At 38.8% G+C, this 26426-nt stretch overlaps 1 protein-coding gene across 1 annotated transcript in view; it reads right to left on the bottom strand.

Moving 5' to 3' along the window:
* GABRR3 (gamma-aminobutyric acid type A receptor subunit rho3) overlaps nucleotides 1-26426 on the bottom strand; it is a 725962-nt gene that overhangs the window by 14921 nt on the left and 684615 nt on the right. Inside the window, exons 7-11 of the mRNA XM_057697588.1 lie at nucleotides 18383-18495; nucleotides 11762-11829; nucleotides 7482-7705; nucleotides 2380-2462; nucleotides 873-1013 (exon numbers count right to left, since the gene is read on the bottom strand). Coding sequence (XP_057553571.1) covers nucleotides 873-1013; nucleotides 2380-2462; nucleotides 7482-7705; nucleotides 11762-11829; nucleotides 18383-18495 — 629 coding nt within the window. The remainder of the gene's footprint in view (nucleotides 1-872; nucleotides 1014-2379; nucleotides 2463-7481; nucleotides 7706-11761; nucleotides 11830-18382; nucleotides 18496-26426) is intronic.

Below are 26426 nucleotides of genomic sequence, written 5' to 3'. Positions count from 1 at the left end.
TTGGTGAGGTCAGAGACTTAGGCACAGAGAGATCATGTAGGGCCTTGTAGGCCACGGCGAAAAGATTAAATTCTGTTGTAAGTTTGGTAGAGAAACACTGGAGGGTTTTGAAGAGGAAAGCATTGTGCTCTTCACGTTTTCAGAAGAACACTCTGCCGTACTACGAGTAGACTGCAGGGGCCGACAGGAAGCAAGGCATCTAGTTAGAGGTGGTTATGTGATGAAGACAGAAATGTGTACAGACGGTCCCTGACTTAAGAGGATTTGAGTTACAATTTTTCGACTTTATGATGACATGAAAGCAATACACATTCAGTGGAAAGTGTACTTCCAGGTTTGAATTTTGATCTTTCTCCTGGGCTGGCAGTATGCGCTCCTGCGATGCGCGGCAGGGGCAGCCAACCAGCGCCCGGTCGGCCCCAGCTCAGGAGGGCAAACAACCGACACCTGACAACCATTCTGCACCCAGGCAACCAGTCTGTGTTTCACTTTCAGTGCAGTATTCAATTAAACTACAGAAGATAGTCAACACTTTATTATAAAATAGGATTTGTGTTAGATGAATTTGCCCAACTGTGGGCTAATGTAAGTGTTCGGAGCATGTTTAATTTAAGGTAGGCTAGGCTACTTACGCTGTTTGGGAGGGTAGGTGTATTAAACACATTTCAACTTATGATGGGTTTATTGGGAGGTAACCCCATGGTCAGTTGAGGAAGACCTGTATTGGAAAGGTAGACATGGCTGCCTAGAAAAGAAGGATGATGTTATTGGCCAAATGGGATGCTTGTTTGGACTCAGGTCTTTCCACACGTGCTTTGCAAGTAGTAGACGCTTAATAAATGCTGATAGATTGTCCACACAAAATACTGTACCTGTGCTGCTATAGAAGGCAAGTCCACTGGATGCACTGAACTCCTCAATGAAGAAAGGAGAAAGTGAAATATGTTCGTCAGTATTTAGGGACTTGTTTCCATGTTTCCAGTACAGCATTCGATCCTCCTCATTGTAGGCATCTAAGACAAGAAAATAACATTCTTATAATTAGAATGAGCTCTTGTAAGTTCCATGAGGTCTATGACCATGTTTTATATAGTTCTGTATCCTCAGGGTCTGTTCCAATGTAATGGCTCTGACATGGCTCTATATTTGCCAATAGACTACTAATACCCATACCTTCAAAAAGAAAAAAAAATTAAAAAACCTCCAAAAATTAGATCCTGATTACTGACGTAGTATGGTGGTTTTTCTTGTGCCCACATGATGCATTAAAACTCTCCTATAATAGCTGCTCCCCTCTCTGTGTGCACTGTGGTCATCACAGTGCACACAGGCCTAATGCAAAGTCTTTTTTTCTCCTAATGAATTTATTTATTTATTTTATTTTTGGTTGTGTTGGGTCTTTGTTGCTGCTCAGAGCTTTTCCTAGTTGCAGCGAGCCGGGGCTACTCTTCGTTGCAGTGCATGGGCTTCTCATTGTGATGCCTTCTCTTGTGGAGCGTGGGCTCTAGGCGTGCAGGCTTCAGTAGTTGAGGCACACAGGCTCAGTACCTGTGGTGCACAGACTTAGTTGCTCCGTGGCATGTGGGATCCTACTGGTCAAGGGCTTGAACCTGTGTCCCCTGCACTGGCAGGTAGATTCTTAACCATTGCACCACCAGGGAAGTCCTGTGATGCCAAATCTTTAGGCCCCTTTAGTTTTGTAGCTCTCTTGGATGAAATTTCAAAGTGAGCTGGGCTTGTACAGAATTTTCTTCTAAAATCAGACACCTTTATACAGAGTTTCTAATGGATTTGGGAAGGAGCGTCTCTGTAGGAGACATCCATTGAGAGTCTCAGCATTTTACCCACATTTTGAAAAGTTGCAGTCAGCTTTTAAGATGTCATGTCAAAAATAGCTGGTGGGTCAAAGTAACTGACAGGAAGCTGGCCCAGATGCCCTCTGACGGGGCTTTGATTAGGGGGGTCTAAGTGTAGAGCTAGGTTTTTCTGGGGAAGTGAAGTATACTTAATGGAAGATTGAGATTCATACAGGAACATAAATGGCAGAGCTTTCTAAATTTTCCAGTCTATATTAACAACATTAGCAAGAATACACCTTTTCAGGGAGTTATTCCTTTAAAATCATTGTGGAAACTGCAGAATATGTAGTTATCAAGGCATTTTTTCCCTTGAATCTTCTATCTTCTCATTTCAGAGACAATTTACCATCATCATTCTTACCAGAAAACCAACCAACCAACCAACAAGCTGTTTTAGATAAATATATTGAACTTATATCAAGATGTTTACATGCCAGTTAAGAGTGTGCTTATTTATATGCAAGTATGTGATGATGTGTTCAGACCATGTGTACTCACTCCATTGGGAAGTAACACTTACAGCTTTCCAGCTCAAGGGAACAGTTCTGAGTGTCAAGAGGAAACCTGCTGAAATCCATAAAACACATTGCCGAAACAGTTATCCTATAGAAAGAATGAGAAAAAGAAAACTGCAGATCATTTAACCACATGGTCAAATAAGCAATGCAGCATTGAAGATCTCTGACACTTAGCCTGTTTTGTGTGCAAACCCAGGAAGGTGGATGATTTGCTTAAGACATAGAGTTAATGAGTGAATTCCTGCTCTAATAATTGTTTCTGATCTAACCATTTCCGGGTCAGCTTCCTCTGTATTTTCTGGCTCTGGTGTTTTCAGAAAAACACAATCCAAAGTGAGAAGACTTTTAAATAGATTTAAATATTTTCTGCTTTTTGGAAGATCAAAACTTAAATAGTTTCCAGTAATAAAGAGCTGGAATGGTAGTAATAAAAACCTATGAGTAAAGGTTTCTTTCACAAAGCAAGTTTACCTGTGGAAATGATCTTTCCAGGAGTGAGGGGAAAGCCTGGAGCATTTTCACTTCTAGATCTATGTGCACAATGCATAATTCAGGTGCTATTAAGTTGAAAGGCTTGCATACAGATGAGGACTGTTTTTTTAAATTTTATGACCTCCTAAATTTTCCTGGCTTCAGGCAGAGGCTACTGAACTTTGGTACCCACAATAGCAGACCAGAGGTTCATAAAGGGCCCTTGAGCAAGTCTGCAAAGAGCAAAGGCAACAGCTGTTCCTATCTATGGTGCCCCCAAGTTAATTAGAGGAGTGGAACCATTTTATCCTCTGAGGGTTGAATTCTTTTTTTTTTTTTTAAATAAATTTTGATTTTATTGAGGGTTAAGTGTTTATATTTTTATACATCAAACAATATACTACATTGACAATGACATGTTTTTTTTTAATTCTTATGAAGACAATGTCAAGTATATGTCCATCTCAGCAGCTCAATTTTTTTTTTTTATTATTTTTTGGGGGGTACACCAAGTTCAATCATCTGTTTTTATACACATATCCCCGTATTCCCTCCCTTCCTTGACTCCCCCCCCTCGAGTCCCCCCCACCCTCCCCGCCCCAGTCCTCTAAGGCATCTTCCATCCTCGAGTTGGACTCCCTTTGTTATACAACAACTTCCCACTGACTATCTATTTTACAGTTGGTAGTATATACATGTTTGTGCTACTCTCTCGCTTCGTCTCATTTTCCCCTTCACCCCCCGCCCCCTCCCATACCTCGAGTTCTCCAGTCCATTCTCTGTATCTGCGTCCTTGTTCTTGTCACTGAGTTCATCAGTACCATTTTTAGATTCCGTATATGTGAGTTAGCATACAATATTTGTCTTTCTCTTTCTGACTTACTTCACTCTGTATGACAGATTGTAGTTCTATCCACCTCATTACATATAGCTCCATCTCATCCCTTTTTATAGCTGAGTAATATTCCATTGTGTATATATGCCACATCTTCTGTATCCATTCATTTGTTGATGGGCATTTAGGTTGCTTCCATGTCCTGGCTATTGTAAATAGTGCTGCAATAAACATTATGGTACAAGTTTCTTTTGGGATTATGGGTTTCTTTGGGTATATGCCCAGGAGTGGGATGACTGGATCATATGGTAGTTCTATTTGTAGTTTTTGAAGGAACCTCCAAATTGTTTTCCATAGTGGCTGTACCAACTTACATTCCCACCAACAGTGCAGGAGAGTTCCCTTTTCTCCACACCCTCTCCAACATTTGTTGTTTCCAGATTTTGTGATGATGGCCATTCTGATTGGTGTGAGGTGATACCTCATTGTGGCTTTGACTTGCATTTCTCTGATGATTAGTGATGTTGAGCATCTTTTCATGTGTGTGTTGGCCATCTGTATGTCTTCTTTGGAGAAATGTCTATTTAGGTCTTCTGCCCATTTGTGGATTGGGTTATTTGCTTTTTTGTTATTAAGCTTCATGAGCTGCTTGTATATTTTGGAGGTTAATCCTTTGTCCATTGTTTCATAGGCAATTATTTTTTCCCATTCTGAGGGTTGCCTTTTAGTCTTGTTTATGGTTTCTTTCACTGTGCCAAAGCTTTTAAGTTTCATGAGGTCCCATTTGTTTATTCTTGATTTTATTTCCATGATTCTAGGAGGTGGGTCCAAAAGGATCTTGCTTTGATGGGTGTCATAGAGTGTTCTGCCTATGTTGAGGGTTGAATTCTACTGTTAATAGTCATGCAGCAAAACACCAAGCCGGGGAAGTGTCTGGATGACTTTGTGTCACAAAACATACTCATTTTGGCATCTTCCTGACACTTTAAAGCTGGAAAGGACTTCTGAAGTCTTTGAGTCTACTTCCTTCGGAGTACAGATGAATAAATTAACAACTACGGAGATTAGGTAGGCAGTGTTAAAAAAAAAATTATTGCTTACACTTGTCAGAGAATGGTAAGGCAGACTCTATTTAGGAGGGCTACTATAATTTTTTTTAATAGGGAAGAAAGATTGGGCTCAACTCCAAATATAACAAGTGGGAATTTGCAGAGAAGGAAGGAGTAGCGGGTGGTCAGTGGAAGGAAAATTACTAAGAGGAAACATCAAGGGTGGGGGATTCTGGCTAAATGGACCTAACAGGATTCTTGCTGAAGGCGGGCCAGGGTGGCCAGATGTCAGCTGGGGGTTGGGGGGCGGATGAGGAACCTTATCAGATATGGAGGGTGATCAGATATTGAGAATGGGGGATCAGGGCCTAGGTGAGAAGAGTTCATAGGAAACTGAGTAGGATTTGGTCAAGGAAAGAATCTTTGTCAGTAGATGGTGTCAGAACCAAGCCTTAAACCAGGTGACCTGGCTCTGGACTTAGACTGGCTCTGCTGTCAGCTGAAATAGCTGTGCAGAGAACAATTTTGAGTCCTTCTGTGTGGGTAGATCTCCAAGACCAACCTCAGGTTCAATGTTTCCCTAGAAGGACTCACAGAACTCATCAAAGCTGTTATACTAACAGCTAATGGTTTAATGCAATGAAAGGATACCAGTTAAAATCAGCAATGAAATAAGGGGCATAGGGCAGGTTCCAGAAGAGACCAGGAGCAACTTTCCAGTTGTCCTGTTCTAGTGGAGGTATGTGGACAGTGCTTACTTCTCCCAGAGATGATGTGTGACAACATGCACGGAGTACTGCCACCCAGGGAAGCTATGTGAGCTTTGGGGTCCAAAGTATTAATTGACGGTTGGTCACATAGCTATGGCTGACCTTAGTCTTTAGCTCCTCCAGAGGTCAAGTTGATACCATGTGGCTCAAGGCCTTCGGGTAAACAAAGACATACTTATCAGGCAGGATGTTCTGAGGGCTTGTAGGTTATTTTCCAGGATCCAGGCAAGAGCCCGATCTTTCTTTGGAATGTGCAGGGTAAGGGAAATCCACTGAGTTAATTCTCTAGTGATATCCCCGCATCAGAATCATTAATTTAAATCAGCTGATTCCTTGGCCAGATGCTGCCATCTGGCTTCTGATTCTTACCTAGCAAGGCTTGATTCCAGTGCTTATTAGAGTCCTATGTTACTTCTGATTTAAAAGTCCTGTGGAAAGTAGTACTTTCCTTTAATTTCATGTTTTATTTAAATTTTTTTTTATTTTTTATTTTAAAAATTTTTTATTGAAGTATAGTTGATTTACAATGTTGTGTTAGGTTCGGGTGTACAGCAAAGAGACTCAGTTTTATATATATAAATAATTTTTTCAGATTCTTTTCCATTATAGGTTATTACAAGGTATTGAGTATAGTTCTCTGTGTTATACTGTAGGTCCTTCTCACCTGTCATTTTTAATTTCATGTTTTAAAAAACACTGACAGCTTTTACGAAACGTCTGGTCATGGCACCTTTGCACTAAAGTGAGCAATGTGTTTTTTAATGAACAAAAGGAATCTGTATTGGTTTCCTATTTCCAATTAACAAATTACCATAAACTTAGTGGCTTAGAACAACAGCAATTTATTCTCTCACAGTTCTGGAGGGCAGAGGTCTGAAATTAGTATCACTGGACTAAATAAAGGTGTCAGAAAGGCCCTGCTCCCTCCAGAGGCTCTAGGGGGGAAATTCATTCCTCGCCTCTTATGACTCCTGGTAGTTGCCTGCATTCCTGGGCTGGTGGTTGGGTCACTCCAATTTCTGTCTTCATGGTTACACTGCTTTCTCCTCTTCCATGTGCGTCAAATCCTTCCTCTGCATTTCTCTTACAAGGATACTGATGATTGCATCTAGGTCCCATCCAGACAATCCAGAATAATTCCTCTATCTCAAGACCCTTTATTTAATCACATGTGCAGATATATATATATGTGTGTGTGTGTATATATATATATATATATATTTTTTTTTTGCCACATAAAGTAACCTGCACAGCTTCCAGGGATTAGGACGTGGACATCTTTTGGGAAGCTAATCTTTTTTTCAGTTTACTACTGAATCTTTCCGGGATTTCTAAGACATTAAAAAAAATGAATTGCTTGGATTTACCAAACATTTTTAAGATTACTTATGGTAAGCCACTCAATAAGCACAAGACTCATTAGGCTAAAAAACATACGGTGTATTAAAGATGGAGGAATATTTTAGCATAGTGTCAGAACAAATATTTTAAATTAAAAAATTTTTTCCATTTTCAAAATTTTTTCAATGAAGAAAGTACAGGTAACTTGGATGATGACTATATCTTCCTGTGAAAAATGAAAGAGCTACTTAACAAAATTATTTAGTGAATCCAGATTCCAAGACTGCTTGGTGGGGTGCAGGGTAGGGTAGAGTTGGTGAGGAGGAAAAGAAGTTTTGCATACTTATAAAATTTTGGGCCAGACTCCTAAAGATTTCCATTATTCAGCTCCACATGTCCAACCTTATTTCCTATCATTCTCCAATATATGTCCGGAGTGGGTACAGTTATACTAGGAAACATTCTTTAAAACCTGGAAATTAGAAGCAGGAAAAATCATATTTTCTGCTTGTGTCCCAAGCTCCCGGATTACTAAATACAGCAATATTGGGAGTTGTTTAGCCTGAAGTGAGACCCACCAGCTCTGGTGTGGATGGTGTGGTATAAGGAAGCCAATTGCAGTAGACAGCCCTCCTCACCTGACACTGAAGAGGACGTTTCCATCAGGGTGTACACGCAGCATGATGTTCTCCACAGTTGTACCATGGATGAAGGATCTTTTAGAATGGACAAAAAAGATGTCAGGCACCCAAATCTTTTTGATTAATCTATGATCAAAGGTCATGCTTTTGTTGGTTTTGCTGGGAAAGGCAAGCCTTTCATCTTTCCAGTAATGCTGGAGATAAAAAGTCATCGTAAAGTCCTAGGCAGAGAGAAAAAGAGACAAGTCAAGGCCAGTAGGAACATGGTTCAGGACGACCAGTCAATATTATCCGTCTCGACTGGTTTCTCTGGGTGTTAATGACCTGTACCTGAATGGCTTGTAGTATTATATTTTCAGGTAGATTTAGGATGAAGCTACTGAGCTTCAGTCACAGAGCCTCCCCCTCACCTGGACTCTGGTGAATGTTGTGAGTTTCTGAAAACCATCAAGCATTCAAGTTGGTGAAGGGAAACAGGTTATAACTGGGAAGCATTTGAGCCTAAGTACTCTGGTAAATCACCTAAAGAGATCTCAGAAGAAACGAACCTGAAACTCCATGGCCCAGTATTTTATTTTGATTTTTTTCTCATTATAAGTACATATTCACTTTTCTGGTTGCTTTTGTATCCATAAATGTATATGGTTTTTGTTAATGAAGTCCTCCCCAAGCTGAATAAACTGCAGCCCCACGAAAACCTGGACACAGAATTTACCGGAGCTGTTAGTGGAAAGCATGTTGTCAGAGGTCCTGAGAAAGAGACAATGGTCTTCCTCAGCTTGAGAGACAGCAAGAATGCCAGGAAATGGTGGTGTTGGAATCTAGCATGCAGAAGAGTCACCTGTGAATTTGTTAAAACGGCACATTCCCCAGAAGCTAGTTCTCAGAGATTCTGGTCCAGTATGGCTCAGGGATTTGAACTGTTAATGTGCATTCCAGTTGTAAGGAGGCATGGACGAGGGGAAAAAGCTATATTAACATTATTGTAGCAGAAAAAAATCTGGTTAGTCAATAATTTGAGTCTTATTTGGCTCTCAGATAATACATTAAATATTTTGTTTGAATAGAAATTCTCCTATCTTCATCCAAGTCATGAGGTGCGAGCAATGACAACGTATTTCACCTTCCCCAATTGCTCACTTCTTACTATCATTTATTTTCCAACAACACTCATATTTTGTCTTGAAATAATACATATGCGAGAACGACATTTATTACACAAGCAAAGAACAAATCTCAGTAAACCACAAATGAGTCATCAAGTAATGATGAGCTTGTTTGTCTTTCTCAGGATCAGAGTAGAAGTACATTGTATTATCGCTCACATGTAATTTTGGATTAGGGTGAGGGTGAGTATAGAATGGTTCATTCATTACCCTAACACTACTCCACAGGGAACCCTGTGCATTATTGCATGGACTGCTTTAATAAGCATATATTTAGATTTAGATGCTCAGTCTGATCTGAAGGGCACTGGGCAAATACTGAGCTGATGAAGTCCAAGGGCAGATGTTGGTACATGTCAGTGATACATCAGCATCACCACTAGCTGGCATTATCATGAGAAGCAGTTCAAACAGCCTGTCAGGAGGCGAGCAGGTCAAAACTAAAAGGGATTGCAAGTGAATTCAGGGTTGGACAAGGGAGGGTGGGGGTATGATAAATGAGTAGCAAAAGAAGCCCACACTGGGAGGCACTGATAATTTTTTCAAATTGGGCATGGAGAATGCAGACCCATTTTTGCTGACCCTGGGTACCAAGGCTGACCTTGTTCAGGAGAGAAGGATGTGGTCCAGTTTTGGGGGCTGAGGGGTAGAGACAAGGAGATCTTTAGATACAGACTGGGTCATTCAGGGATGACTTAGAGATTATGCCAGGAGAGCGGAAATGAGAGCCTGCTTCTGGAGCACAACAGGCTCAAAGAAATGTCAGTAGAAGCCACTTTTGGTCAGGGAAGAGCCAACACTTTCTAGTCAAGGCATTTTTGAGTAGTGGGTACTGCTGATGCTATTCCCTCTAGGAGTAGGGTGCTTAAAATGAAAGAAGTTTCATTTAAGACTTGATATTGAACTGAAATAAATATCGAATTAGATAATGACAAGGACTACAAGGACATTAACTGAAGATTGAAACCAGATGTCGGGCCACAGAAGATTTTGTTTATAGACTTTTCTGGAACTTTTATGTGTCCTATAATTTTTCGTTTAGTTAGCATTTGGATGGCAATGACTAGCTGGAGGAATCACTGTAAATAAAAATATTAAGTTTACATATGAAAAGATTATCTGATCTTTCAATTTTATGTAATTTATATTTTCTAGGTCCTGCTTCCTTAAGAGATCCCTACTTTATTCTCTCGCTCACTCATTCTCTTTTTTAATTATCTTTGTGGTATTTGCATATTAAAAATAATATATACAATACAAATTTCAATACTTAATTCTTTGGAAAATACTATATATCAATATAAGCTACAATTAAGATATCAAAAACACTTTTATTCCAAAAAGTATCCCAAAGCAACTTTTGAAAATTTCACAAGAACACACATGTAAAAGATTCCAGAAAAGGGCATGAAATACAAGGATTAATGTACATAACAATATACATGAAATGACTAGCTTAGACAGAAAACAAACTAAATCTTTCCAGATGGAGAATGGAGTTTGAAATGAAAGCAATTCATATCCTCTCTATTCATGGAGAAGGTATTCCCAGGTTTTATTTTTAACACTCTCCCCAACCCCCCCATAAAAACCAAGCTTTCATATGCAAAGTAGAAAATGAAAGACAATAAGCATCTGGCTACGAGTTGCAACCTCAAATGACTCCCAGCACCAGCACCAGGCAGGAAAGCTGGATGAATCTAAGAGGGAAGCCAGGCATGGGTTCTAGGGCAAACTGGAGGACACAAGCCCCATCTGACGGCATTCACAAACTGTCCAATACTTTGGGGGGGCGGGGGGGGCGGGGTAGGAACAAATCCAAAGTTGAAACCACAACCAAAACCAAAACATATTCAAAGCTGCGTCCTACCAATGAGCACCTATTAGGGCCCTTGCTATTAACAGTTGCACGTAGCATAGCACTGATAGGAAACAAAAGATACAACTACAGGAGATGATGGAAAAGACAACACAATTGAAGAGAACAAAATTAGATGAAAAGAGTGATTCAAACATAAGAATATACATCAATTAGGTAAGAACAAGGAAACGGACAGTGAAAATTTGAAACCATAAATCACTTTTTATTCGGCATAGAAAAACATACTAAAATGGGCTACACAAAGTTCTGAGACATTAACAAATTAATGGAATAGTAGTCGGTAAAAAGGAATTACATCTATAATGTACGTGCTTGCGCATGTAAATTAGCTGTGGTATTAGCCATTATTTCTTAAAGTACCTGAAAGAAACTTAAAATTGCTTAAATGAAACACAACTCTGGTAATTATGTAGACATGGTAGTTCTAAAGTGGGAGTAGAGAAAATAAAATAGAAAAATTATGGTAGGGGATATTAAAACATAAAAATAGCTAAAACGGTAAAACTGGGTTGGGGGAGTGTGGAAGAGGAAACAAGAAAGCAAAGCATACAAAATGGCAAAGAAAACGGGAAAAGGCTTAAAAAGAAGATTGAAGGTGATAACCATCCATCAGTTTAAAGTTTTAAGGGACAATAATTTGCAAGCACCACTCCATGAAAATGGCAAATCTTCCACTGCAAAATAATATAAGGGCAGTCTCCTCTGGATTTCTAGAAAATATAAGGGAATGGACAAACTTTTCTTAATTTAAATTTTTAGACCTACAAGTTAAAAAAATCCTTTGTCCTCTGCTATTGTTTGTCTACTGATAAGCAAAGTTAGTATCAACTGAAAAATCTGGACTCATTCTATCAACCCAGGTTCAGCTGTCTATCATTTTGTGGGTAAGGACTCATGGTTGTGATTTCACACTTCAGATATATTATGATCATCCTTTCTTCTTGTACAGTTGTTTCTGGTTCATGTCACATAGCTAAATATATCACGTCCTTCAGTGCTCTAGCACTGTAAAGCCAACAGAAGGAAAAGAGAAGAGGAGGAAAGGAATGAGAATTTTAATCAGAGGCAGAAAGAAATGGATAGAAGAGAGTAAAACAGCTTCAACTTTATTAAGCAAAGTAGGAAAAATAAATAACACACATAATTAAGATGATTTATTAAAACACAGGTGCTTTCTACACTATTGAGATTCTATCCTTTCAGAAAAAGTATATCATGGATAAACTCACCATGTTAACCTCTGAAATGCTGTCAATGCTTTCAACCTGGACATCTATACCCACTGGCACTGGAGACCCTTCAGAAAGAAGAATGGATAACATGTATGAAGAATCAGGATTATTTTGGAAACATTTAAAGCGGAGAGAGATCAATGTTGCAAATGAATTACTTTTCAAGTTTTAACAATAAATCTTCCATTGTCTACTGATATATTATTATACATCCAGGGAGTGGAATAGTCATGGAATTCATGACTTTGGTAAATGCCTTTCCTCTCTTGCCAAAAATCACATGGGCAGTGCACACAGGCTAGAGGAACACACTGCTAGTACAGTGCTACACAGGGACGCTGCACGTTCAGAAATGTCCCTTCCCAGATCATCAGTAACCACAACCTGCATTTTGGGTGAAGCAAACATCCTTAGAAATGTGTTTGCTGAGAGTATTCTGAAAGTCAGAATTGGAGCAACTTCAGACAGACACGTGCAGAGATTTGTACGCAGATGGTTCTCACAAAATCAGGCTCACATGCCCAGAGAACAGACTGAGACCAAGACATTTCCTTGTTACACCTTATGAAGGGTTTCACCTGTTCCTGTGTGAGGCGATGCTGATGTTATAACTTCATTATTTAGTATTGTGTATGAAATTTGATGCATATATATGTTCAAATAATTTGTATATTTATACACACAGTCTTCATATGTTTTCTTTCCACGGTGACCAATTCTCAAACTTTATAGTCCCGAGTTAAAAAAATGCTCTCAACTATTGTTGAAAAAACAAATCTTGCCTAGATGGATCCCAGGTGGCTGTTTCAGTCACGATTCTGGGATTTAGAAGGGACAGGCAAGTAAAGCTTCCTTCGTTGTTATCTGGATGTGCTACATGTGACGTATACATGTGTATATAATTTAATAAAACAGCGGACTATCGTGCTTTAAATGTACATTAAGAACAAGATATGCCTCACCAGTCCCTGTGCACCATCTATGACTGCCCCCATTAATTGGCTGTTACCTTCACTTTTTCGACACAGATTCCCCCTTCTATTCCATAAGTCTAAGCCCTCAGTATCATTCTTTACTTACAAGGGTATCAGCTGGCCAGGCACTGACTGGGCCTGTCACTAGAATATAATTCTGTTGCAGGCTTCAGGAATACCTTACTTACCTCTCAACCACCAATTACTTCCTGCCATGTTGGACCCATTACTTCCTACAACATTAATAATGACAATTCTATTAAAATTTTGTGTAATGACAATTGTGATTAAGCATTAACTTGGGAACAGCTCAGTAATATTCCTTTATCAGGTTCAGCTCTGATGCTTTTATTTTGTTTGATTGTCCTCTTTCTTTAATTGGTAGAGCTATGAAAATAAAAATTCATGGGACAATCTCATCCCTGGCCCTATCTGGCCTTTCAGGATGAGTAAATCTTTCCAGTAACTCCAATACTCGAAGGGACTGAAGGGGTTGGAGAGGTCTTGGAAAGGGAGCACAATGTCCTGGAGAAAACTCTGGCATTAGAGTCCAGACCAGACTTTGAATCCAGCTCCACGACTCACGTGTGATCTAGGGTCAGTAACATCTCTCAGCTTAGTGTCCTCAGCTATAAGATCCAGTAGCAGTACTCGCCTTGGAGACTTAAAGACTAGAAATAATACACAGTTAGTAAACTTAATTGATACTCAATACAATAAATGGCACAGAATAAATGTTACTGCTTTTGCAATTCAGCAACAATGTGAATCTGTTCCTAGGACTGCAAACCACAATTCCCAATCTTAGACTCAAACATTTAGACAATTAGTCCACTCTTCACTAAAAAGTGATCCATTGCTTTTCAGAGAGCGCTTATTTTATGACGAAACCTTAACACAACTTGGATTCAGGATCTCACGACTTGTAAGTAGGACCTAGTTACTGATGAGTTTCTCTGCAAGCTGGGGACAGTCTTATAAAGCCACCATACAAGGACATTCACGTCACCACTGGACAAGCACTGGGCCCTAGGGGTTGTCTGAAGGCTGCACTGACAGCGAGGCAATAACATGGCTTGTCCATTAGGAATGGGTTCCTGGAAACATCTTAGATTTCTTCTTTATTCCCTCCCATTTATTCTTGTGGGGATGAGCTCTTCCAGCTCAAAGGAAAGTGTTTGTCCTCAGCTGCCGTCTGACCTCATTTTTGTCTCTTTTGCATTTGCTGCTTAAGTGCACCTTCTCCTGGGTCTAAGACTCTATACTCTGCTCTGACATTCTGAGGACAGAATGGAGGGTGAGGGCCTGTAAAGGCAAGATGCAGAATCATACCATTTTGGAGCTGGATAAAAGCTCCACAGATCATTCTTTTTGCAAAATAGGAGCTGAGTTCCAGAGAGAAGGTGGCAATAAAGCAAAAAAAAAAAAAAACAACACCAAAAAACAAAAAAATAACCCCCAAAAAACCCCATGAAATTTGTAACCACATAAACCGGAGTTAAAACTAAACTTCTGTAAATCCTTAACTCCTCTAAGCCACAGTTTGCTTATCTGTAAAACAGGGGAAATGTAGGGTATGTGCCTAATGGGGTTGCTGTGAAACAAAATGAAAAAAATGCATGTCAAGTCTTTAGCCTAACCTCACATTCCAATGTCTTAACCAACTTATTCAATATCTATTGGATGTGTAATACATAGAACATGAATAATAACAATTTCATAAATACTCTTATGAATTCTCTGTATAAAGCATTTGGAATATAGTAAAAATTAAATGACTATTAACTATTATGATTAGTTGTTAATTTTCTAGGATAACTAAATAGGCGGTAGCATGGACATTTATACTGCTTTCTCTCTGTGTGTAAACACACACACGTAAATACATACACACATATATAAAGATAGATAATCAATCTGGTTTTTATGCATGCTGGACTAAGGAGAGCTAAATAAAAGTTACTCATCTTATTTGTGTAGTGCATTTAAAAACACTTGATACAATTATCTCATGTTATCACTACCGCCACTTTGTTAGTTAGGTGGGTAGAACCAATTTTAGCTCCATTTGACATATGAGGGAACTCATGCTCAGCAAGGTTGAAGAACTTACCTGAAACCCAGAGCTGGTTAATGCAGGAATATAGCCAGGTCCCTCTGGCTCCCAATCTGGTCCTCCTGTTTGACAAGCAAAGACTACACAAGCGTCTTTTACAACTTTAGCTTTTGTTTTGACTCAGTAGCCAGTATCTGGATGCTGAATTGATTTCACTTTAAATAAACAAAGAAATCATCATCTATAAAAGTAAAACAAAAAAGCCCTTAGTTATGGGAGATGTAAAGGGTAGGGAAAGCATAAATAAAGAAAATGAGCTGCAATTTATAACCCAAGTTAAACAAAAAGCTCCTTTAAATTTATATCCTCCTGTTTCCACATAATGAGTCAATTCATCTTCTAATGCTTTATAAAAGTAAAACACACTGCAGTAGCAGCTGGTTTTAATGTTAAAGCTAATTAGGAAAACATTAAGGCAAGAGAAGTGCTGAAGTTACATGTAGCTCAAGAGAAAAGAAGTATGTGTGTGTGTTTGTGTTATGGACAAGTATAAAGAAAGAGAAGATAAATTTAAGCCTGTCTTTTATATCCTGTAGAATGATTTTCCCACGAAGACAGGCTTGAGAGAACAGAGAATGGGTCACTGGTACAAAAAGCAGCTCTGACCAAGACAAGAGACGGTTAAGGACTATATTTCACAGAGCTACCAGACTGACACTTCTGACGAAATTTATGGATTTTTTTGCCTGAACTGACTGAACACACAAGCCATTTGGATACCACTTAGCCCCAGTTCCTGATTATCAGAAAAATTTCTTAATCGTGGGATGATTTTCCACCTGCCACTAAGTTGTACTTTTCAATTGCATTTTTAATGACCCTACAAAGTAGCCTCAGGGAAAAAAAAATTGTTTTAAACATTCTTAACATGTATCCCTAACAGATCAAGAGAAGTGGAAATTTAAGGTCCATTTTATGTTTTTCTGGGCAATGGGGATGATATAGAGGAGAGAATGAAGGCATAAATGTTTTAAGATAAAAACAGAGGGTCGGCTCTTGGTAATCTATGACAGTGCTTCTCAAAGTGTAAAGTGTATTCAAATCACCTGGGGATCTTTTTAAAATGCAGATTTTGATTCAGAAAGGCTGGGGTGGGGCCTGATCTGCATTTCTAACTAACATGGAGGTGATTCTGCAGCTGGTCCTTGGACCACTTTGAGCTACAAAGTGTAGAGTGCTTGTTTCAAGGTCCAAATTCAAGGACAGTAATTTTTCTCTTAATCTTTCTGGCTTTCAATGGTCTAAAATAGGGCCATAAAACCTTTTCCTCTAGGATAGGAATTCACTTAAATGAGGAACCTAACCTGACAGGAATTAGGGCAGCTTTTTGAATTGGTATTGAAGAGAGTACATCAAACCGCTACTGTGGAGAGGCGCATTTCAAGCCATTCCTGTGCATCTGTAGCCCCCTAGTGGCTCAAGGGACCCACAGCCGGGCAAGTTTAACGTCATAAGATTTTCCCCAACTAAACTGTGAGAGGGGAAAGATTTTAGAAACTCTTTATAGAATCACAGAGGCCAAGGTTCGGAATGCCTGAGTAATAGTTTTAGAGAATATTACCAAACTTTGGGAAAATTTTGTTGAGGAAATAAATGGTCTACTGGGAATAGTAGAGCTCGGGCACCTTTAGGAGGATTGTGGTAAGGATGACACATCTGAGAAGTAGTGATGTAAAAAAAAAAAAAACAAAGCAGGGAAGTCCCTGGTGGTGCAGTGGTTAAGATTCTGCCTGCCAATTTAGGGAACACGGGTTCGATCCCTGGTCCAGGAAGATCCCACAGGCCGCGGAGCAGCTAAGCCCCTGTGCGCCGCAACTACTGAGCCTGTGCGTCTAGAGCCCGTGCTCCACAACAAGAGAAGCCACCGGCACTGAAAAGCCTGCCCATAACAACAGGGAACAGCCCCTGCTTGCCACAACTAGAGAAAGCCCGTGCACAGCAATGAAGACCCAACACAGCCAATAAAGAAATAAATCTATGAAGAAACAAAAACACCCAAAAGAAGATAAAAAATAGACCTGTAAGTTAAAAAAAAAAAAGTACACATCTTTAAACCTGATTGATTTTGAGGCTTCTAAAAGTCTTAAATTAGGTCCAATAAGTATGAGAAATACTCTGGAGAAACAAAAACAATTATACTCACCATGATTTAATCTGATTCAAATGTGATTCTCAGACCAGCAGCATCAGCACTACTAAGACATTTATAAGACATGAAAATTGGTGACCCCGCTCAAATCTACTGAACCAAAACCTCTGTGGGTGGGGCCCTGTCATCTGGGTGTTAAGGAGGCCCCAGGTGACCCTGATGCTTGCTGAAGTTTGCATCATTAACCTAATAAAATCAAAACCAGACCCTTAGAATTGCAACCTAATGGATTCCAGGAAATTAAAGAACAAAACCCAAACAACCCTCAACATAGCTATCTGATGTACTTTTAAATTTTACCTGTTAACACATTAGTTTTCTATGGTACCTACATGCCTGTTGCGCTTCCCTTTGTCATAACCACAATATGATAAGTATCAAGTTCTCCCCAACCCATGCCGAGTACCTGAAGTGTTAGTTATTTATCGAAACACGGTGCCTTGTTCTACTGCTGAGGGATCCTGCCTCCTCGCCCCCACACTCACTTCTCTTACCTCCATGTCTCTAGCGTGAAAAGTTGTCGGTTCACGAACTGTGGGTGTGGGAGACCCTAGGTAATGACAGGAGAGTCAGGATGGATTCAGCAGTAAGGCGGGGAGTTCAGTTTAACGCGTTGATTTTGCCACATCCTGTCTATCTCTGGAAAGCTTGGTACCCTCAATGATGCAACTATGTGCACATTAAACAATCTGACAGGAGGAAAGGCTTTCTTACAAGTGTATCCTTCTAATGTGGTAGGCTTCTGTTCTCCTTATCAGCCATCGCATCTTGGTTCTACCACTTACTGCTTTTTTCATGGCCCTGAGGAAATTTCTTAACTTCTCTAAGTCCCAGTTTCCATACTGGAATATTAGGGATCATAACACCTCATAGGGTCACTGTGAGCGTGGAATGAGACAGTGCATTAAAGGGCTTAGCATAGTGCCTGGCATTCCAACATTTCAATCAATTTTTTTTGCTAGGTGTGATTGAAAAAAAAAAACCTCAACAGAGGTGATTCCTAGGGAGCCACGGCATTTGGCAGACTAGCTCTTCAACAAAAGCCAGGCATTCCAGCTCATAAGCATGTTCAGCAAGATTTTATGAATATTATCAGATAACCCAACTTAAATTTTAATTAAAACAATATGTTGCTGTATGGGCAAGATATACACATTCACTATTTTTGAACACACTTTATGATAATGTATATAGTAAAAAATGAGTCTTTTTGGTTAATTTAAAATGCATAAATTATCAATTGTTCTTACTCAAGAGATCACTGTAAAATTTTTTTTTTTTTAAATTGATGGTCTTGTATTTTCGTCTTAATTGCTTCAAATTTTCAGTTTTGACAGTGCAATGGATTATGACACGAGTTTTGTAAAGATAGAACTCACCTCCAAATCCAGGTCTCATTGCAAAATCATGGTCCTGTATATGGAGAAGTTGCTTACATTTCAGGGGCCACACTTTGGTACTGTCGTCTTTCCTCATTCTAGTTTCTTGTTTGCTATACCTGCAAGGGAGAAAAATGCTTTTGAGATACATGTGCTTCTGGATATTTTTGATTTAGGTTAGCTTCCTATGCTCAACATGTACGCTCTAAAATGTACACCATAGAAGCTCATTTTCTCAGTTCATATTACATATAGCCGAAGATCTGCCAACATTTGCTCTTCCTTATACAAGGGTGGGGCAGGTGAGGAAAAGCAAATCTTGGAGCACCTTAGATGATAAACTGAATTTGGATGTGATCCCGACAGGCAATGTTTCTCAGAATGTTTAGAGTAGGAAAACCTGGTCACTAGCACCTGGGTGGAGGTGATCAAGATTCAGAACCACAGACCCCACCCAAGATCAACTAAATCAGAAACAGAGGAAACAGGGCCTAGGAATCTGCATTCAATATGCTACCTAAGTGATTCTTGGAGTCGCTGACATTAAACTACCTCTTGTACTAAGACAGAAAAAAAAAAAGCCCTGCAAAATTGTAAACTGGTGAAAATAGTGTTTTACAAACACAAAATGTGCAAAAAGTTCCCTCTGGAACCTGAGGGAAGGCGATGGGCGTGGAGAGGACTCTCAGGAAGTGGGTGGCCCCCCCCGTGTGTGGAGTCCTGATCTGGGAGTGAAGCCCGTAACTCCTTGGGTCTTTGAACTAAGACGAGTTGCTGGGTCTCCCGGACTCATTTCCTGTGCTGTGACACACACTCCCCTAAGGATGGTGGCACAATGTCTGTGGAAGCACACACAGCTCCTCGGTGAGTGACATGCAGCAGTCTTCTCGTCCCAGGTCTCCGGCCAAGACCTTGCTCAGCGCCTCTTCCAGAAGAACATTCCTGTCACCATCCCTGTCCTCGCTGTCAGCAGCAGCAATAACAAGATGCCGAGGGGTCTACCAGGTAAATTCTGTGAGGGTGAGTCAAAAATTATCCGCACTCTGGCTGTAGAATTTATTTTAATTACCTTTTAGAAAATATAAATACATCATTTTTTGACACAGTCTCCTTGCTTTTCAATACACTTTGTCCATCTGTCAACAAGCTTTTGTATTCCCTCGTTAAAAAATGTTTTAGGCTGAGCTGCGAGCCATGAATGCACCACTGTCTTCACTTCTTCATCAGACGTGAATCCCGCTCCTTCTTGATGGTGAACACTTGCGCAAACTTCCTTGAACTTCTCTGTCCATTCATACACATTTCTTTGTGACAAGACACTTTCTCCATACTGCGCACAAAGTCTTTGATAAATAACGGCACCAGGTACACCCTCAGACCACAAAAAACAAATCACTGCACACTGCTCTTCTTTCATGCAGATCACACGTGGGGCATCCATTTTTGCTCACACCGCAGTTACAAATGAACTGACATAACCCGTTCACACCTGCACAGCAGTGACCGGGGAGACAGTAGCCTTGAACGGAAAGTGCTGATAAGACAGTGCGGCCAACAGAAGTTTTAATATAACTGGAGTGCGTATAATTTTTGACTCACCCTCATAGTTACTCTGAATTCCTGATTGGCTTTTGCATTGATATGTGTCTTTTTCAGGAAACATACGTAAAATTTTAACATAATACTTGTGGACTTAATTTCTTAACTGAATAAAGTGACTTTGATGGTGGAAATTTCACATTCTGAAGCAGCTGGTTTAAGAAATATGTCCAGGTTTATGGGCACCGGAGACCATCCACTATGGTCTTTAAATAGAGAAGTTTCTGGCTGAAACCCTCAGAGACTTATGTATGTGTTTTTGCCACTGATGGAAATTGGGAAATTGGAGGAATAAATCTGTTTTGAGTAGAAGACAAATGAGTTTGATTTTAAACATAAGTCATTTTATCCTATGAATAATTGAACAGATAGAATTATTTCTTCCAAGGATCTTTTAACTAGAAATCTTCTCTCAAGGAGCTAGAATGAACCATTTATTGAAAAAGTAATAGCTAGTTTTTATTAAATGCCTACTGTGTTCAAGGCCCTTACCAGATGTTTTGTAAATACTGTCTTCTTTGGCATGCATCTGAATCACTGGGTTTGCTGGGCCCCATGCCCAGAGTTTTTGATTCCACAGTTTTAGGGTATGAGAATTTGCATTTATAACAATTTCTCAGGAGAACTACTGGTCTGGAAAATAGTAGACATTTTATAAAAGCTAGCTAGTTGTTATTTTAAGAAAAGTGGAATGTAACCTTGGGTGAAAACTCATGGAAATTTGTGAACATCTTTAGTAATATAACACACCAAAATGGCAATCTCTAATACTCTTTTGAAAAGCATACCTCTCCATGATACTGGAAGGAATAAAGCTTAATTAAGAATCCCCAGGACAATGAACATGCAGACTCCTATGAAAGGCACACCTGGCAGTACTTGAAACCATACATACTTTTTCTTACCTGCGGGCTCTTCTGATGCACAGTGAGATATCCCATCTTTATTTATTTTTGACTTTATACATCATCTATTTCTCAAAAAGGTTTATGTGGCTCAGATACCCTCTAAAAGAATTTTGAAAACCTCACACGTATTTAAATAGATACCTACAATTTTTTCATCATAATTTTTTTTTCTTTTTTAGGTGCACTGGCTTAGTTGCTCTGCGGCAAGTGGGATCTTCTCGAATCACGGCTTGAACCCGTGTCCCCTGCATTGGCAGGCAGATTCTTAACCACTGTGCCACCAGGGAAGTCCCATCATAAAATTTAAAATTACTTAAATAGTGATCATTTAAAATAAAACTTATATTCCTTCTACAATGTATCCAGTGAACCTAAAATGCCCACTTTATGCATTTTAAAATACACGAAAGCTCCTCTTTAAAAACCAGAAGTTTTATCTCATTCCTCATTTTCTTGGAACTTGCATTTTATTTTATTTCCATTTTATTTCCTTCATTGAATTTTATCACCTCATCATACTTCTTTGCAAGAATATATGTATACACATTGAAATACATTTTTTTAGCCTCTGCGACTATTACAAATGGAGCAAAACATAATGCATATAAATGTTGATACTTATTAAAATTATGAGTTAAATTTTATTGGAACAGTATTTCTTAATAAAGCAATGGTACATTTTCCCTATTTTGTTATCTGTATATGGATATTACTCATTGCACTTGTTATTTCTTGTCTTTTTGATAAAGCCTGCTAATAGGTGTGAGGTGATATCTCATTGTGGTTTTGATTTACATTTCCCTGATCCTATTTTTCACTTCTATAGATGAAAATATTGAAAAACTTTGTTCATATATAAGTACATGGAATTTGAATACATTTCGTTTCGGGAATGTAACTTATTTAAATTCCTTATTTTCCAAAATTCACATTGTGATCTATCATCAACAATTATTTCTAATGATTTGTAAACTGACAAATTAATTAGGTTCTTACTTCAATATTGTTAAAAGAAAAAAAAAAGAAAAGAAATCACCCAGTTTGGAAAAGGACGTGTTATTCAAGCTAAAGTCACCCAATACCTCAACAACAATATCTGTGAAGGTTTCTTTGTACCGGGGAGGATTTTATACACTGGTGTAATGACACAGTTAAGATTCAGGAAGAGGGAGAGGTATGCCTTTATTTTGCCAAATGGGACAGAACAATCATTAAAGGGAGGCTATAGAGGGGACTGCAGGCAAGTTTTCAGCAGGATCAGTCTTAGGAAAGAGGTCAGAGGGAGGCAGAGATCCAGAAATAATTACTTTAAAACTATCCGTGCCCATATGCCCCTCTGATAGCTTGCATGAACCTTTAGGGGAACATTATACTCTAGAAGTGTAAGTGCCCTATTTGAAGACCCCTGGCTTAAAAAAAAAAAAGACATATATAGAAAGGTTAATAAAATGAAGACTGAAATAGAAGAGACAAAAGCAAAAGAAGCAAATAAGGGGGTTAATTTATGACAGAGAATCAGATTTAGCTCAGAGCTCTCTGGTCTGATTCCATACTAATTCCATATGTGTATCATTTTAAGCCCCATTTGTGTCTTCTGCCCTCTTCCCTTTCCTAGAAAAATTGATTTTGTTTTTAGTAGTTACTGAAAGAAAGCTTTTGGATGACTTCTGTCTGAGGAGAGGGCCTTCTAGATCCCAGTGGGATAGAGCAAAGAAATCTCAACTCATGGAAGAGTCTTACACCAGCATTCTTAATCTTTCCCCACAAAGTATTATGAACATTATTTGAGAAACAGTAGGTAAAGTCTTGGTAACAGTTATCACTTTTTTCTTTGAATTAGAAACTTTTTCTTTCTGGATGAAACAAAGGAACCATATTTTTATGTTCCCCTCTCTTGTCAGTATCAAAAGCTCTACTATAATTTTGTGACCAAGATAGTGGGGGTCCAGGGGGAAGGAAGGGCTGGATTTTGAGTGGTTTCAGGGGAATAAAGGGGTCTTTGAAGAGGCTGTACTAGGCAGAGAATTAAAAAGTACTAGAACTGGTTGAGGAAAAGCAAATACATCTAACTCATTCTGATACATTGCTGTTTAATAAGTGGAAAGATGAAAACTCATTCTTTACTGTGTCACACTCAGCTGGTTGCTTTACCAAATTGCTTTTCCAAGGGTCTATATACTTGATTAATTTACTAGGATCAGGACTTGAAAACAACCAGGCCTAACTGAATAGACTGTTTACCCAGGGGAGGATATAATTAACAAACATTAAAAAATATTTAATCTAGAGGGTTAACAGTGAGATACCAATTAAAAGTATAAATACCATTTTATGCCTGTTAAATGAGCAGAAAACAAAAAAATTTAGTACCCAATGCTGCTAAGAATATGATGAAATGGAAATGTTTATCTTGGTAAAACTGCTTTAGAAGTGGATTTTAAGAGCTATGAAGATAATTTATAAGCTTTGAGTCAGTAATTTAATTCCAGGAATATTTTAATTTTTATTGGTAAATGAAAAATTATACGCATGAAAATATTTATTGCTGTTATTCATAATAGTGAAAACTTGAAAATAAATGTTCAATAATAAAGTAGGTAATTCTGGTCCTTTAGTTCAAAGAAATAATATGGAGTGATTAAAAATAGCATTATGGTGTCTATGAAACATTGTGGAAAATGCTTAAAAAAATACAAAATAGTTTCTATACTGTAATTTTAAACACACAAAAAATCATGTAGATATATGAGTAAGGATGAGATGTAAACTTGGAAAAGGGAAAGTGTAATTGAGATTCTCTGTATTTTTTTCAGTGTAGAAATCATTATTGGATTTGTGTAATAAATGCTTTATAAATTATCTAGACCAGATTGGACTTGCCATCTACAATCTTTTCCAAATAAAGATCCAGCCAAGGCTTACCACCTTATCACTGCATTCTCCTTGTCATTCTAGAAGTAGACCCTGCTGCTAACAGGGATGTTTTTCTCCTCACTGAAGCTTTGCTGTGAAACACTGCACCCCAAAGTCCATCTTGCAGTTTCAAATAAGGTGGATGCAAAATTTCAAATACCTTTTGTAGACTTCTTATTTTTCTTTAGAAAAATACAAAATGTAGCAAAAATGTTCTACTAGGCTACATTGATGCCAAGCCAAGGAATGCAATAAAGTAGTAGGAAGGAAAATCAGTTGATCCAATTTTTGATCCCAAAGGACACCTTGTTAATTCTGGATCCAATGTTTCTTTCTAGGCCCCTGATGCTTTTGCAGCTTCTTAGAGAGGACATTGTGCATTATATGGAGTGAATCTTGTGCTTCAGCTGAACTGCCCTTGAACCCATGACTCTGGGAATACACACCTGACTTTAGTCAATAGCCCGATTCTTATAAAGCAAAAATCTATGCGGATGAGCATTTCTGTGGAAGAACCAGCCAGAGAGAGTGCCCCGCTGGAGATATGACAGTTTCTGTGACTTACTTGTGTCTCTATCAGATCATGAGCTCAGTGAGGTTTCAGTTTCCTCATCAGTGAAATGAGGAAATCGGACCGGATTAGGAGCTGGTCTGCAGGCATTTTTTGGGTAGCCCATATGGTGTATTAAATTGGAAAATTCCACATGAAAATCTGAAGTTTTCTTTTGAAAAATCAGAAAATCTGGCAACACCGGGCTCAAGTTCTCTCATAAGAAGTCTTGACTTGAGCAGCCTCTGCGCCCAAAGGAACAGACAGCCTATAGTTTGCCACAGCCTCTGCCACTCCCTCTCTTACTTGCGGTCGCAGTGGAACTGGCAACCTCTAGGACCCTCTTGGCTTCTACATTAGGTTCCTGGATGTGCTGGTAAATGTTTAACAAGTGGCTCCCCAGGAGAAAAAAGCTGTATTTGTAGCGTTTTGTCGGTTTCCATGACATAAATACTGCCACCATAGCTGATTTCAAGCTATAGATATGACAAACACGTGTGTAGTGTGGTATAATATAATATAGTATAGTGTTGTATATTATAGTATACTACAGTTTATAGGATAATATTGTATAGCATAGTGTAGTATTTCTACCAGACATAAATAGATGTAAATAATGGAGAACAAGAGACAATAGTAACATGTAGTAAAGTAGTTAGGAAGTGGTGAGTTTTACATATTTATTACCTTCATTTAAAAAATAATTTACTTAATAGTATGTTTATATACTTCAACGTTTAATAATGCTTTTTTTTAACAGCCGTAAAATTTAACAATTGGCTCTTGCAAGCTGATTTGCACAGACACTGGCACGCTGCTGGTTATTCTTAAAGCCAGAGACAGTGTGTTGTTCTTCTTAACCCCCAACCCAATACCTGTCGTACAAAAGGCACTCAATACAACTGTTGGAGGAGTGAATAAATAGTCAATGAGTCTGGATGCCTAATCCTCGTTGCATCCCTAGGGAGCCCAATCTCTCCCCAGGCAAAACAGGAATATTCCTCCCCCCCCCCACCCCCGCCATACTTAATTTATTCACTGACTTCTCTCCCCCATTTTAGATGAAAGATTTTTAAAACATTTGGATAAAAATGGGAATCTTTGGGCAAAAAGTAAGGTTATACTCTGAGTGAAAAAGGTTAGTAGCAAAGGATTTAAGGGCCTGATTGTAGAAACACTGGCCTAAAATAATGTACATAAATGTGAGCTAATATTTAAAAATATACATCCTAATTTTCAAAGAAAGATCAGGCCTTTCTTCCATGTTCATTCTATTAGTTCTCTTGCATTATGACAGAGTGGATTGTTCATTCATTAATTCATTACTTATTTAATTACCAATAATTAGATCTTCTGTGGGGCAAAGAACCTCACAGCATTTATGCACATACTAAGGTCTAAAGTATCCTGGGCTCCTTACTCTAGAAACTATCTCATACAGTAATTGCAGTATTTTTGGCAAAATGCCTTAAAATTTTCATGAGAGAGTGCTGAGTGACAGTTCAGAAATAGGCTGGCTGAATTACTCTGTTCCCTGGGGAAAATGCCTGACTTTCATCCTAAGTGGCTGCTTCTGAACTACGGTCTATGTTTTATGCAATCCCTAGTGTCCTAGAGGAGTCTTCTTTGAAGAACAAAAGAAGGAGATATAAATTTTAATGAATCATATTGTAGCTTATCGCTGAAAGGGGAACCTCATTTAGGATATAGAGAAGTGAAAACAAACATGCTTGGCCCCATGGAGTAGAAAGCCCCGGGGTTCCCTCTTCATTTAAATAGATTCTAAAAATGAGACACCTAACATAAGAGGGAAATTCCCACTCCACCACAAAGAACAGATGTTCTCCTCTTGTCCCTTAAATGGCACCTAAAAAATATACATGGTAGATTTTTCTGCAGCAGCTCTTCCACTAATAGTGGGCTGGTGAGATTGATGGGCTCCTATCACCATCTCCCTTCTTACCTACACATCCACCAAACTGGACAAAATTCCTATTGTTTGAGTTGTAGATGATATTTTAAGCAGTCTCTATTTGTTTCAAAATTAAAGTATAGTACTAAAATATACTATATA

The sequence above is a fragment of the Hippopotamus amphibius genome, chromosome 10, assembly GCF_030028045.1.
Source record: "Hippopotamus amphibius kiboko isolate mHipAmp2 chromosome 10, mHipAmp2.hap2, whole genome shotgun sequence".
NCBI classification, from domain to species: Eukaryota; Metazoa; Chordata; class Mammalia; order Artiodactyla; family Hippopotamidae; genus Hippopotamus; species Hippopotamus amphibius.
The sequence above is the reverse complement of the archived record's forward strand: the minus strand, read 5'-3'. Positions and strand labels throughout refer to the sequence as shown.